The sequence below is a fragment of the Alosa alosa genome, chromosome 4 (assembly GCF_017589495.1).
Source record: "Alosa alosa isolate M-15738 ecotype Scorff River chromosome 4, AALO_Geno_1.1, whole genome shotgun sequence".
NCBI lineage: Eukaryota > Metazoa > Chordata > Actinopteri > Clupeiformes > Clupeidae > Alosa > Alosa alosa.
Genome location: NC_063192.1, coordinates 30,584,861 through 30,597,972, shown reverse-complemented (window position 1 = coordinate 30,597,972; position 13,112 = coordinate 30,584,861). Strand labels below are relative to the sequence as shown.

At 39.7% G+C, this 13,112-nt stretch overlaps 1 protein-coding gene and 1 long non-coding RNA gene across 3 annotated transcripts in view; one reads left to right on the top strand and one right to left on the bottom strand.

Annotated features, from left to right (window-relative positions):
• The window catches only part of LOC125293166 (cysteine sulfinic acid decarboxylase-like), an 18,312-nt gene extending 17,224 nt beyond the window's left edge, over positions 1-1,088 (top strand). Inside the window, exon 13 of one of the 2 annotated variants that reach the window (XR_007193335.1) lies at positions 134-171. Coding sequence is in view for 1 of the 2 variants with exons in the window: in XM_048240892.1 (XP_048096849.1) it covers positions 134-307 (174 nt within the window). In the remaining variant the exon portion in view is untranslated. Of the gene's footprint in view, positions 1-133 lie in introns of both variants that reach the window. The other variant, XM_048240892.1, reaches the window with a different exon arrangement.
• On the bottom strand, positions 109-13,112 carry LOC125293167. The gene is made up of 3 exons (XR_007193336.1): positions 12,784-13,112; positions 11,464-11,539; positions 109-301 (listed from the first exon to the last, which is right to left on the bottom strand). It is a non-coding gene; the product is annotated as an uncharacterized LOC125293167 (long non-coding RNA).

Sequence of the window (13,112 nt, the reverse complement as noted above, 5' to 3'; positions counted from 1 at the left end):
CAGGCAGTATAAGCAAACAACCCACATAAGCCCTTTCATCGGGTTGTGACAGAGATAAAAACATCCCTTGTGTATTTTTTATCTGTTTGGAATAAAAACAAGTGGTAATAACGCCACAAATCTTTATTGGCAGGTGGCCCCAACCATAAAGGAACAAATGGTGAAGGAGGGAACAATGATGGTGGGATATCAACCATTGAATGGACAGGTCAACTTCTTCCGCATGATTGTCATCTCTCCACAGACCTCTCAAAGAGACATGGACTTTTGTCTTGATGAAATAGAGAGACTCGGGAAAGATCTGTAACATGAATATTTAAAACAGCACATTAGCAACACACATTAGCCTAATGATTGCACCTGGGTTTTCTTTTTTTGCCTGTTACTCTCACTCAAACTAAAACAAAATGTTATTACTAGGCCCCAGTAATTACTATTACTACTACTACTACTGCTATTATGTTTCATTTATAAGTAGCCTGGTGGTGTTTTTTGATTTGCTTAAGCAGGGCCTATGAGTCTATGCTGAAAAAAAATTATGAGCCTCAACTCAGAAACAATAAAAATGAAAAAGATGATTTTGACTTTCTGAAATAAATTAGCCTAGGCTATAAGGGCCCGATTCGTCCGTCTGCACTTAACTGTATGTACATACTGCCACCGACTTGGTCGCCCTGTCAAGGACGCTTTTCAAAAAGTACGGAGAAGCTTTTGACAGTTTGCCCACTCTGACGTGGTAACATTCTACGTTGCTTGTTGTTTGCCGCTGAACTGCGTCATAGCTCATTAGCATAAAGTTGACTGACTTTCAACTTTCTGCTTGACGCTCAAGACGCCCAAAACACAACGCCGACAGATTTGTAGCTTCTAGCAGCTGAGAGAAGCCGGCTTCCATTGAAAATGAATGACTTCCTGAATCTTTTGCAGCTCAAGTCGGCGGCGGTGTGTACGGTAACCTAGCATTCATGGGCATCGGAAAAACCTTTTTCCCAGTGAAAACGTCATCATTCTGCATCATTCACATCACGTAATGTGTGAGTCAGAAACTGGGGCTAGATTTTGCTAACAGAGTTGCCCAGTTAGGGGCTCGTCATCACTTTTGACGTTACGTTGTAGTTCCTTTGTAGTCCATGTGGCCTTTCAAACAGTTTTAATGTGATAAATGAACCTTACATTTTCCAGTAGCCATAGGTGTGTAGACTTGAACAAAATCTGTTTTGGTTCTTAACGGGAGCATTTACTGCCTTCAAAATCCTATTTTGTTTACTGTGCTTGTTTTAATGTGAACTTGGGACTTGTTTTTGTCACTTGAAAGCTTGAATTTGCCCTTGGGGATCAATAAAGTATCTATCTATCTATCTATCTATCTATCTAAGCTGCATATCTTTATTTTTAAGCAAATAAAGTTGTTTATTTAGGATTAGTGAGCGTATGTTTAAACCTTTGTTGTGGCATCTGTGTTTATCACACATTCTGACGGCAAAGCACATGAACACTCCCTGTTGGAAAAACAAAGTAGGGCCTAATCACTGGGGCGGTCCTTGTCATTCCCAGGTGCCAATCCAAGACGATTATCAAGCAGAACAAATATTTCTGGCAGGCTATTTTTCCGGACCGGTAGACTAGAGCAAAGAAGAGGAATTCTTTACCGAAGATGTACTTTCAATGGCAAACCGCCTCATGTTAACTGCTCTAATTTGCATAAAGTGGGCAGCCGTGGCCCACTGGTTAGCACTCTAGACTTGTAACCGGAGGGTTGCCGGTTCGAGCCTCGACCAGTGGGCCGCGGCTGAAGTGCCCTTGAGCAAGGCACCTAACCCCTCACTGCTCCCCTCCGCCCGTTGTAGCAGGCAGCTCACTGCGCCCGGGATTAGTGTGTGCTTCACCTCACTGTGTGTACACTGTGTGCTGTTTGTGTTTCACTAATTCACCGATTGGGTTAAATGCAGAGACCAAATTTCCCTCACGGGATCAAAAAAGTATATATACTTATACTTATACTTAAAGTTCAGCAGAGCCCAACTTCTCGACGCACCGCTTCTGCGCGAATGGCTGTGCCGCCTTTCCAAAGTGTTCAGCAGAGCCAGAGACTTTATAATGTGGAGACACAGCACTCAAAAAATACTCCATAGAAATGCATAGGGCTAGTTTGTCACGCCAATATGGCCATTGTCTACACATATCCCACCCTTTCCTCGGCAAAACATTGACATGTGGATACATTGAGCCAATCATGTGGTGTGATATGAATACATTGAGCCAATCATATGGTGTGTTGTGAAGACATCGTGCCAATCATGTGTTGTGATCTCGCCGCTGGAGCAAGATTGGTGTCGTGAAGCCTTGCGCACGCGCATTTCTGCCGAAATGGATGCCCGACGAGTGCCCAAAAAGCGTTGTCATATGGCCGCCGAGTGGAGGGACTTGCCCAAAAGGACTTTGGCAGAGCCCAACTTCTCGACGCACCGCTTCTGCTCGAATGGCTGCGCCGCCTTCCCGAGGTGCATTGTGGATAAGTTAACAGCGCCTTGCCGCTCTCCATAGGAAATCAATGGGCTATGTGCGGTGTGGTGGGCTTTGCTACGATAATGGACACGTACCATAACTCTGTCCAGAGGTCGCCATGTAGCACAGTAAAAAGTGAACTTATGAAATTCTAAAATAAAGATGTTTTTTAATACTTCAAAATAACATTTGATAAACATTTTCCAGTAGCCATAGGTGTGTAGACTTGAACAAAATCTGGTTTGGTTCTTAACGGGAGCATTTACTGCCTTCAAAATCCTATTTTGTTTACTGTGCTGGGAGTTTGGTGCTGGGCTGGTGGGTGCCCTATTTCCACCCACTCATACTCATCAAGGGTTAGACCGAGAATTCTTGTTGCGAAATCAAATTTCCACTGGAGCTCCAAGTGGATTTGTACACGCAGCCTTACAACACTGTTTACAGCTCTTCGAGTCACGGTAAAATGTCCTTTTTGGTACATACCTAATTTAGATACACTTGGTGTAGGTGCTTGCATTTCTTTAGGAATCCGCGTCTTGTTTGTATAGAAATTAATATTAAGTGACACATACATGTGAAAGGGGGAAAAATAATACGGCATGTGCGGAAATAGGTGACTTTAGATAGCATGGGATACGTGATTTTCTGCTAATGTCCTGTTTGAAAATGGGCGGTATTGGTGACATTTTCACAAGCGAGGGCGTGTCGAGGTGTAGGCTAATCCTAAATAGAGTGGTGAAGTCCCGCCCCTTCTACTTCCGGTCCATGGGACCTATCTTTCAAAAAGTTATGAACGGGAGTTAATGAAGAGATAACAATTATTTTTTGGTCGTTTGAATTGTGCCACAAATTTCACATATGATGTGTGTGAATTTAAAAGATAATTTTTCACGTCAAGAAAGTACTGTTGTTCGATAGACTTCAAAAGTTATGTTGGTTTTGTGCGAATCCACTCAGTGGACTACATCTCTCGTCTCGAACGATGTACGTCACCAACGTAATGAAACGATAACGGTTGCATCTTGCTGCCTGCTATGTCACTTAACAGTATGTAATGTACAGTCTATGGACGAATACAACTTACCTGATGTGTTAATCCTCTGACTCATGGTATTTTCTTTGGCAAAGAAAGCCCAATTAAGACCTGTTGCTGGTATGCTTGTACAATCTAGTGTGGCTGTGAATGAGCTAACGTCACTAGCACGACTGATGGGTTTGTAGTCGTTGGAATTACGATCTTTCACAATGTTGTAATTCAATAGTTACGAAACAAACTGCAAATGTCTTTACATGAAAAATTGTCTTTAAAATTGACAAACATCATATGGGTAATTCAAGGCACAAGTCAACCTGGACCAGAAAATAATTTCTTTTTCGCCATAGACTGCCGTTCAAATTTTTTTGAAAGATAGGTCCCATGGAGGAAAACGGAAGGGGCGGGACTTCACCACTCTATAGCCTGATAGTCTGAACACAAAGGTCTCAGGGATATGAGCCTTGTAGACCTGGACAACTATCACCAGGTGGCCTCCAAATTACCTTAGCCTGGCCTGGCTCGACGGTCTGAAGCTGGCCATTGATTTTGGTTGTCGTGTAAGGGGCACTTATTATGACCGCCGTGCAGCGAAGCGGTTGTCATATAGGTTTAGTATAGTTAGGTATAGTTTTTTCTTCCGTTTTTTTCCCCGCATGTGTAATTTTACGTCAAGGATTCCCGGGACACTGAATGACCGGGGTGCACGAAACTTGGTGGGCATGTAGCCCCACAAGGATAACATGGGACCATTGTTTTTCGTTTTGATCCGTCGCCCCCCCGCCGGACTGGACCCTCGAAAGGAGGGTAGGGTGGACACAGTTTTCTCTGAATATCTCGAGAATTGTAGGGCCTAGGAGGACCACCTTTTTTTTGTATGTTAGTCTTAAGGGGCCATGTCAACCCATCCCATAACCACTCATTTCATGTATAGCGTCCACCTAGTTAAAAATGAAAAAGCAAAAATCAGATGTTGTAATCACAGGTATCTCTGACCTGACATGGTCAAAACTGCACGAAATTGGAAGTGTAGGATCATTATGACACCCTCTGAATGCACACCAAGTTTTTTGGAATTCCGTTCATGGGGGGCCAATTATGAACAGGCAAGATGCGGGTGGGGTTGTATAAAATGTATTTTACATGTGAAATCTATGAACTAATCATGTTTTGGTACTTGTTTTCTAGCAGATACCAGTGAGAATTGAGTGTGCATAATGCAATTCAGTGAGACAGTTAGAATCATATATGCCTTTCACCTTTTGTTTTTAGCCAGCAGCCAGACCAGCAGATACCATGACTTTGCTGAATTACTGAAGCTAAGCAGGCTTAGTTAGTACTTGGATAAGAGACCTCCATGGAATAGTAGGTTCCTGCTAGAAGTGGTGTTGGTGGCTGGCCAATAGGTGGCACTCTTCCCTGTGGCCTGTTTTTCTTTGCATGAATGTTAAATTGAGGTCCTGACTCACCATGGTTGTTAAAGATCTCATAGCACTTATCGCAAAGAGTAGGTGGTTCCCTGATTTGCTAGCTAAATTCCCAACCTGGTTCATTCAATTTGGCCTTGTAATCATCTTCCCAGTGTGTAATTGGTTCATTCACTCCTTCACTCTCCACCTGCATGAAACTAGTGTGTGGTGAACATTCTGGCACATAATGGCTGTTGTGCATCACTCAGATGGGTGCTACACATTGGTGGTGCCAGTGAGATTCCGCCTCTCCTGTGAAGCACTTGTCAAGAAAGTAGTTGAATAGCACACTACACATGCACACACACATACATGCACCCACAAAACACGCACAAACACGCACACAAACACATAAACACACACACACACACACACACAAAAACGAACTTACGAGACCGCCTATGCCGAGTCCGAGACAAGACCGAGTCTTTGAAGGGTCGAGACCGAGTCCGTTGGTTTTCAAATACAGTCGAGTCCGAGTCAAGACCGAGTCTTTGAGGAAGCAAGTCCGAGTCGAGACCGAGTCCTTTAGGAGTCGAGACCAAGACCAGTTTTCAGTTTTCAGTTTTCATATTCATGATTTAATATCACCCCAATTAATAATCAACAGTTAGGCCCAGGCTTGGAATTTCACCATTTTAGGGGCAAGGCCACTTGGCCTTCAGTTGGGCATATTTGGTGGGGGGCACAAAGGCCAAAGTTAACTATACAGTAGTGGGCTATAAAAATAATCAAAGTTGTATTTAGCCTATTCACAGCAGTAGACCTGCATCACTGTATGAAACATTACAAAAACATGAAACATGACATATTACATAGAACTGTAAATCATCTGATCATCTAATATTTAGATGTCTAGGCTATATTTAATATTTATATTTATTTTATATTTGGCCTGTTATGGAATCATGTATTGAACAATTTAAGCACAGCTCAGCTTTAAGAAACTCAAATAGCCTAGATGCATGCTTAGCATTTTTTGATCATTAAGACTCCTTTCACAAACTCTTACTCAGCTGTATATCCTCTGATTCTAATATTTACCTATATCTAGGCAATATTTGTAACATTTATTTTGTATTTGGCCTGTTATGAAATCATGAAGAACGACACTTTGAAACCTAAAGACCAAAGTTGGAGACATGAATGTAGACCTTGCTGCAGATTACATTTTTAATTTAACCGGAATACTCTGGAACGGCTTACTGTACAGGGGACTGCTTTATTTCTGGTAAGGTCTGCTGTTTATTCTGATATATGGTTTGTCATGTGTTGAACTAAGGGTTCGTGAAGTATTCCACCGAGATGAATGGGTAGGGGAGATGGGTATAGCACCTTATGTAGACGTTATGATTAAATTTAATTATATTATTTACTTTTCTTGCGAACCGTTCACCACAGCAATTAGCGGTTAACATCGTTTAAAAGCTGAGAAAAAGCTCTTTCATGTGATGTGATACATGTGTCTGTGTGATGAGTAGGCTTAATGATTGCGAGTATTTCAACTGAGAAGAATGGGTGAGTTTGGACGACTTTCTGTCTTGCCATGCTGTCATTTTTCTCCACTGTGTAAGACTGAATTAGTTTGCGCTGTGATGCTAAGATTATTTTGACAGGCTATAGGCCAAATAAAAATTGCTATTAAACGGACGCAAAGCAGAATATTGAAAGAAGGGGGCACCAAGGCCAACGCAAGGGGCAAAAGGCGGGGCGCCGCGGTGAAATTTCATTTTCATTTTTTTTTAATATGAACATAAAAAAAAATGCGCTGGTCTCGAGGACTCGGTCTGAAATTACGAGTCCTTCTCCTCCCACTGTGGTCCGAGACCGAGTCAAGACCGAGTCTTTGAAGGAACAAGTCAGAGTCGAGTCCGAGAAAGCAGAAATCGGTCTCGAGACAGCTACATGCAAGGTGCGTGGCACCAGGATAAACTAGAAAATGTAATTTCGAGGAAATTACCAGTGCATGAAAATATAAACATACTGTATATTAACATAAAATGCAAAACAAACTTTTATTTGGAAACAGTTGGCAGGAGTCATAGTTGATAACAACTGACAGTTGAAATGTCTAAAGAGTTAAATAGTTGAGTAGTTTAAATAGTTAAATTATTTAATAGTGAATTATTGTAGTGAGGACATTTATTTTGAAACAGTTGTGGGCAGAGGAAATAGGAACAGAATCTGTAGTTTTAGGAGAGCCAGATTGTATGCTTAAAGCCTGAGACAGAGTATATAGTTTAAAAGTTAAATTTAGATAGTGTAATGGATGTTGATAGACAGAAAGTTGAATGGATGTTGATAGGCAGATTGTTTAATGGATGTTGATGTATAGTTTAATGGGTGGATGAGTGAATGGTTTGAAGAGGATGAATGGATAGAGAGTTGGATGGAATATGCCTTATATCCTTGTAGAATGGAGAGACACAGAGAGTTGGCCTAGTTAAGCAGAAAGCAGTTGATACAGGTGCAATCAGTTTAACTGGCCCTTTGATGGGTCCTAGTAGTGAGCAGCTGGAAGTTGATACAGGTGCAAATCAAGTTAATTAGCCCATTGTGATGTCATCAGCCCATGTTAAGTCTATGGGGAAAAATAAGCTTGTTTTTTATTAATATCTCAAAAAGTATAAAGTTTACAAAAGTGAAAAATACATTCCCCACGTGTCCTTTTCAAGACCTACGTTACAAACGTTGAACGAAGTTTCTACATTAAACGGTTAAAGCTGAATTAGACGCAGAAATTTGGTGGGAAGAATGAGAAGAAGAAGAAGAAGAAGACTTCGGATAACAGAACAGTGCATTTTCATGCACTGTAATTATGCCGATTCAACAATGTCTGGTTTCGTCAGGCATCTCCAAACATACCCAGATAGGTCAGTCACTAGTATATATCGTCACAGGTGACAAGCTAATCATCGCAAAGTGTTGTGCTAATGCTGGGAACAGGCAGGGATGGGCAAAAATACATCAGAATGTATTTCTAAATAAAATACCTAATACCCTCATTTTTAATGTATCAAAATAAACTACAAAATACAGTAGACCTAACCATATTATGTATCAAAATAAAATACTGTATTTTTGTATTTAGAAAATACTCAAAATACTTTTTTCAAGGAAGTATGGAAGCACTGCAAAAAAAGCTTTTTCTATCCCAAACATTTAGCCTATTAAAACTATATAGTAAAAAACAATACAATTTGGCCCCTGTCGTATACCGTATGCAAGTTCATGTAGTGTGATCAGAGCTAAGAAGAATAATTCAAGAATTTACATTTATATTTAGTCATCTAGAAGGGAATTCAAACACACTCAACACCTTACCATCTATTGATGTCATTGTGGTTGAGATATCTGACATTTTTCTGTTAAAGATTGGCATGGAGACAATGGGACATGGTTGCCTTTGTCAGTGTCCTTATGTGAACTTGCACAGGTAAACTTGCTCATCTTTACTTCATGTACCACTTCACACCAGTGCTTCAGACCAGAGCTGATGCTTCAGCAATACTGAAAAGCTGTAAGTGTTGTTGAACACAGCTGTTCTCACATTAGCTGATTGTGATAAACATAAACCATTGTTGCCTAATTACCAATTATTCATTACACCTGTGTGTAGTATCTACTTTTTTTGTGTTTTCACATATAGTATTTTGCAGTATTTTTAAAATACAAAATACACACCAATAAAGTATTTTGATACAAAATACAGAGCCCTTTCCTTCAACCCAATAAAATACAAATGACAAAATACTATTTTGCATTTGAAACACATATTACATGTTTCAGAAATACTACCCATCCCTGGGAACAGGCGGATTACATCTTTATATTTGGCCATATGATGACATACTTAGGTTAATACTGTATTTCACCAGTTAGGGCACCGAAATGGCCAGTAGCTGAACTGTGTAGCCTATCCTGACATGTCTTTAAGTTTTGGGTTACAATATACAGGTAGTGGGCTCTCTGTTGATTTTAATGAGTAGGCCTAAGCCTGAAGTTACAGCATTTCTATCACAATTGACCAGACTTTGACCTTTTGTCTTCTTTTAACAAAATTCTGGCTATGATTGTTCCTTGTATTGCATCATGAGCCATCACTGCACCTATTGCATTCTACTGTTGTTAGCCTTAAGCCTAGCTCATGTTGTACCACATCACCCTCCATTAGAAGTGCAATGAGCTGCATTGAGCATAATAAACTGCATTTAGAATTCCAAATCCATATTTCTAGATATTTTGGTAAAAGTAACTTAAAAGTAATACAATAGTAGTGTAATGCATTACAATTCAGAGACAGTAATATTATAATGTAATGAATTACTTTGAAATGACAGTAATAAGTAATACATAATATATTACGATTTTGAAGTAACTTGCCCAACACTGTTAGTGGTCGACTGGATCATTGTCAGCCACTGACAACAGGTGCCCAATGGACCCTGTTTACACAACTGGACAACCTAGACTTTGCAGATGATTTGACATTACTGTCCCAAAACCACCAAAAATGCAAGATAAATTGAGAGAGGAAGAACAGAAGGCTGCTGAGACAGGTCTCTACATTAGCACACAAAAGACCAAAGTGCTCAAGGCCAATGCAAAGATGCTATCCAGCTTGATGGTTACCCACCAACCACTAGAGGAAGTGAACTCCTTCATTTACCTGGGAAGCGAGGTAGCGAGTGATGGCGGATCAGAAGGAGATGTAAAGAGGAGAATAGGAAAAGCAAGAGCTGCATTTGGCATGGTGGGACCATATGGACTGGAGCGCATGTAACATCACCAGGGCTCTACACTAAAAAACAATTTCAGGATAACTTGTGCGCCCAAGTTAAAAAATTTAGGAGCACAGACAAAAATTTGGGAGCACAGTCAGTTCTGTACTTAACTTACACATAATCTAACATTATACTGCAGCTAACAGTTAAACATGCCAGTGCACCAATTGCGAATATTAAGAATGACTGACAACATTTAGGCTACAGGAAACAGGATTTTAAAGATCAGTGCCTACTTTATTTTCAGTCTATTTTCCTACATTTTGTTAATGTAAAATAATATAATGCATTGCCATATTTGCATTTAGTCTGTATATCAAGTATCCTGCCAAATGTAGGCTAATTTATTTATTTGTGAATCTATAGCTAATCCAAATATGCCCATGGTGACCTATCTGACTGCATACTGCCTAATAGACTACTACTACTACTAAAACAGTCCATTTTCTCTTCCACAAAACCCAACATAGGCTAATCAAGGATGTATGTTTTATACTTTTAGTTTTTATTTGAAATGTCTGCATTGATGGGGGCAGTAGGCAAACGTTAGGCCTACTTTCGTTTTGCACTTCAGCTTGTATTCGGTGTAAACAAACATACATGCGTAGAAGCCTGGAGTTGTCAGTAGCGTTCTACCTTTGAATAAAATGGGAGTATTACGGGTTTTGTGCCGGTTCGTTCGCTACAGCTATATTTTGCATATTGCAGCCAATACGTCAACTGGGCTAAAAGGCATGTTAGGTTACCTTTCATTCTCTCACTGCATTATCAGAATCTCATCCTGTTCCTCCTATATCCAATTAATTCGGTGGATAGAAGAACTAATTTCTTCAATCTTTGCATCTTGGCTAGCTTGTCTAACTTTCCGCTTTTTCTGCGCTTTTATAGAAGCGACTACTAGCGAGTCACAACGCGAAACTGCTAACGTTGATGGGAGGTGATGGGAGGTTTTTATGCTGCATTCGCGACGTGATTCTATGGTTTGCACCTGTAATGTTTCTCGATGTTGCGGTGTATTTTGTAGACAAACATTGACATGGTTAGAAGTCATTCGCACCAGTGCGCCTAAATATTTTTTTGCACTCGCACGGCATCATTTTTACTCGCATGTGCGAGTGAAATGGGCGCACTGTAGAGCCCTGATCACACTCAAGACTAAGGCTGCGTTCGTGAAATTCAATCTGACACTGAAAATAAAATAACGCTCTGAAGTTCGAAAAAGATGAGCGTTCTAACTCCCTGTGAATTTACTTAGGATTACAGACAGTATGGTTTACAATATGGACATCACTATAGCACTTGTGGAACAGGGTTTATGTGTCATTCAGAACTCAAGCTTCCATTAATGCAAGAGTTCTTGACAGTGATGATGAGGACTGTGTAAGCAATTGTTTTAACCTACTAAATAACAACAGTTAGCTTGTAATGTGAAAGCATTCTAGCACTAGCCTGCAATCTACTGTGTGACGACACACTCTGCCACTCTGTCCCTTCATCTGGAGTGCCCAGAATTTACGAACGGTTAAAAAGTTTCAGAGTGTGCTCAGAGCGCTCAGAGTGCCAATTTACGAACGCACCCTAATTTAATAAATGCAATACTTATGTGTACTTATGCTTAATATTATTAAAAAAGAATACTACACTATACTACAAAAAAGGTGTGTAAACTTACATAGCTGTTAGATCCTTCTGGACAGGTACTTCATTGTTAGCACTTATTCTGCCCATATTCTGCATTGGAGGGAACCCTGTGAGAAGGTTAAACATTAATGTTAGATTTATGCAGTGGTGGACGAAGTACACAAATCCTGTACTTGAGTGAAAGTAGAGATACACATGGTCAAATGTTACTCCAGTAAAAGTCCTCCTTTTACATTTCCACTTGAGTGGAAGTACAAAAGTACTTGCCTTCAAATGTACTTAAGTATCAAAAGTAAAAGTCCTGAAATGTATTTTGACGAATACAGTTGCATTTACTTTTGTTGAAATTATTCGGCACAGACATAGGCATTCATTGAGCCTTTCTCCTCCATTCAAGGACAAAATCAGCTAATAATTATTGTAAAACAAACTAATGTGATATCTTATCTTAGATTCTTCAAAGTAACCACATTTTTCTTTGTTGAATGCTTTACACTTTCAGACCAAATCAAGATGTTCCCTTTTGTGTTTGATAATGTCAGATTGTCCATCATTGTCTATCATTTGCTCGATGGCATCAAGAGGTTTGTTATATTAACATCAATATTGTGAATTATTATTGGGGTCAACAAGGAACTTCAGCTGTCACAAAATGTAGTGGAGTAAAAAGTAAGATATTTGGCCTTGAAATGTACTGGAGTAAAAGTAAAAAGTTTAACAAAATTGAAATACTCAAATCAAGTACAGATACATAAAAAAGTTTACAGAAAGTACAGTAATTGAGTAAATGTACTCAAGTAATGTCCACCACTGGATTTATGAATACAGCTGTATTATACAAACAGACCTCTGACAAGCTAAGTTTCTCTGCATGACAAACTGGTCAACATAGGCAGCTCAACTATTTTTTATTTATTTTTTTAGATATTAACGTTAATGCTTACAGGATTCTTTAATCTGCACTAAGGGGACTTTCAATTAGGACTAACTAGTTATGGCTAAAAGTGCTAGGCTATGGCAAAGATCCTTTAGCTTTATCAACTGTCTCTGGCTATAGTTAGAAGCTAAATAATAGGCTAACGTTAGTGTTAGCTAGTTGGGTTCTACAAACTTAAAAATAACACGGGAACAGATCGGTACACACAACTGATTCCTCCTCCTTAATTTCTATCTCTATCATGACAGTCATGCATTATTGAAGGCATGTTAAAGAGTACAGAAGTATCAGAATTTGTGGGTAGCTTAGGCTAGGTTGCTAACGTTAGCGACAGCTTTTAGCTAATAATTTGGCTCAGTTAACAGTATTTACCACCCGAATTTCCTTACATTTAAACTAAACCTTATCTGATACCTCTGAATAGCTGTGCCTCCTCTTCCACAAAGATTATTCCATCCTACAAACGTGTTTTCTCTCACACTCCAGAAGCTCCTCTGTTGAAAGTTGCTGCATCACTTGGTGAGTGAGTGAGGACTGAAGTTGACTTGAAGAAAAAAGTAACGGTTGCTCCAAAATCCCCTCCCCCAACAACATTTGAGTGACACATTACTGTTTAGGCCTTTTTGTGAATTATTTGTAAAAGGTAGGCCTACATAAATGTTCCAGAAAGGGTAAGCCTACATGTTGCTATGTTTGGGGCTAAAGTTATTTTTAACCAATATGTTTTTAAGAGTGTAAGATAA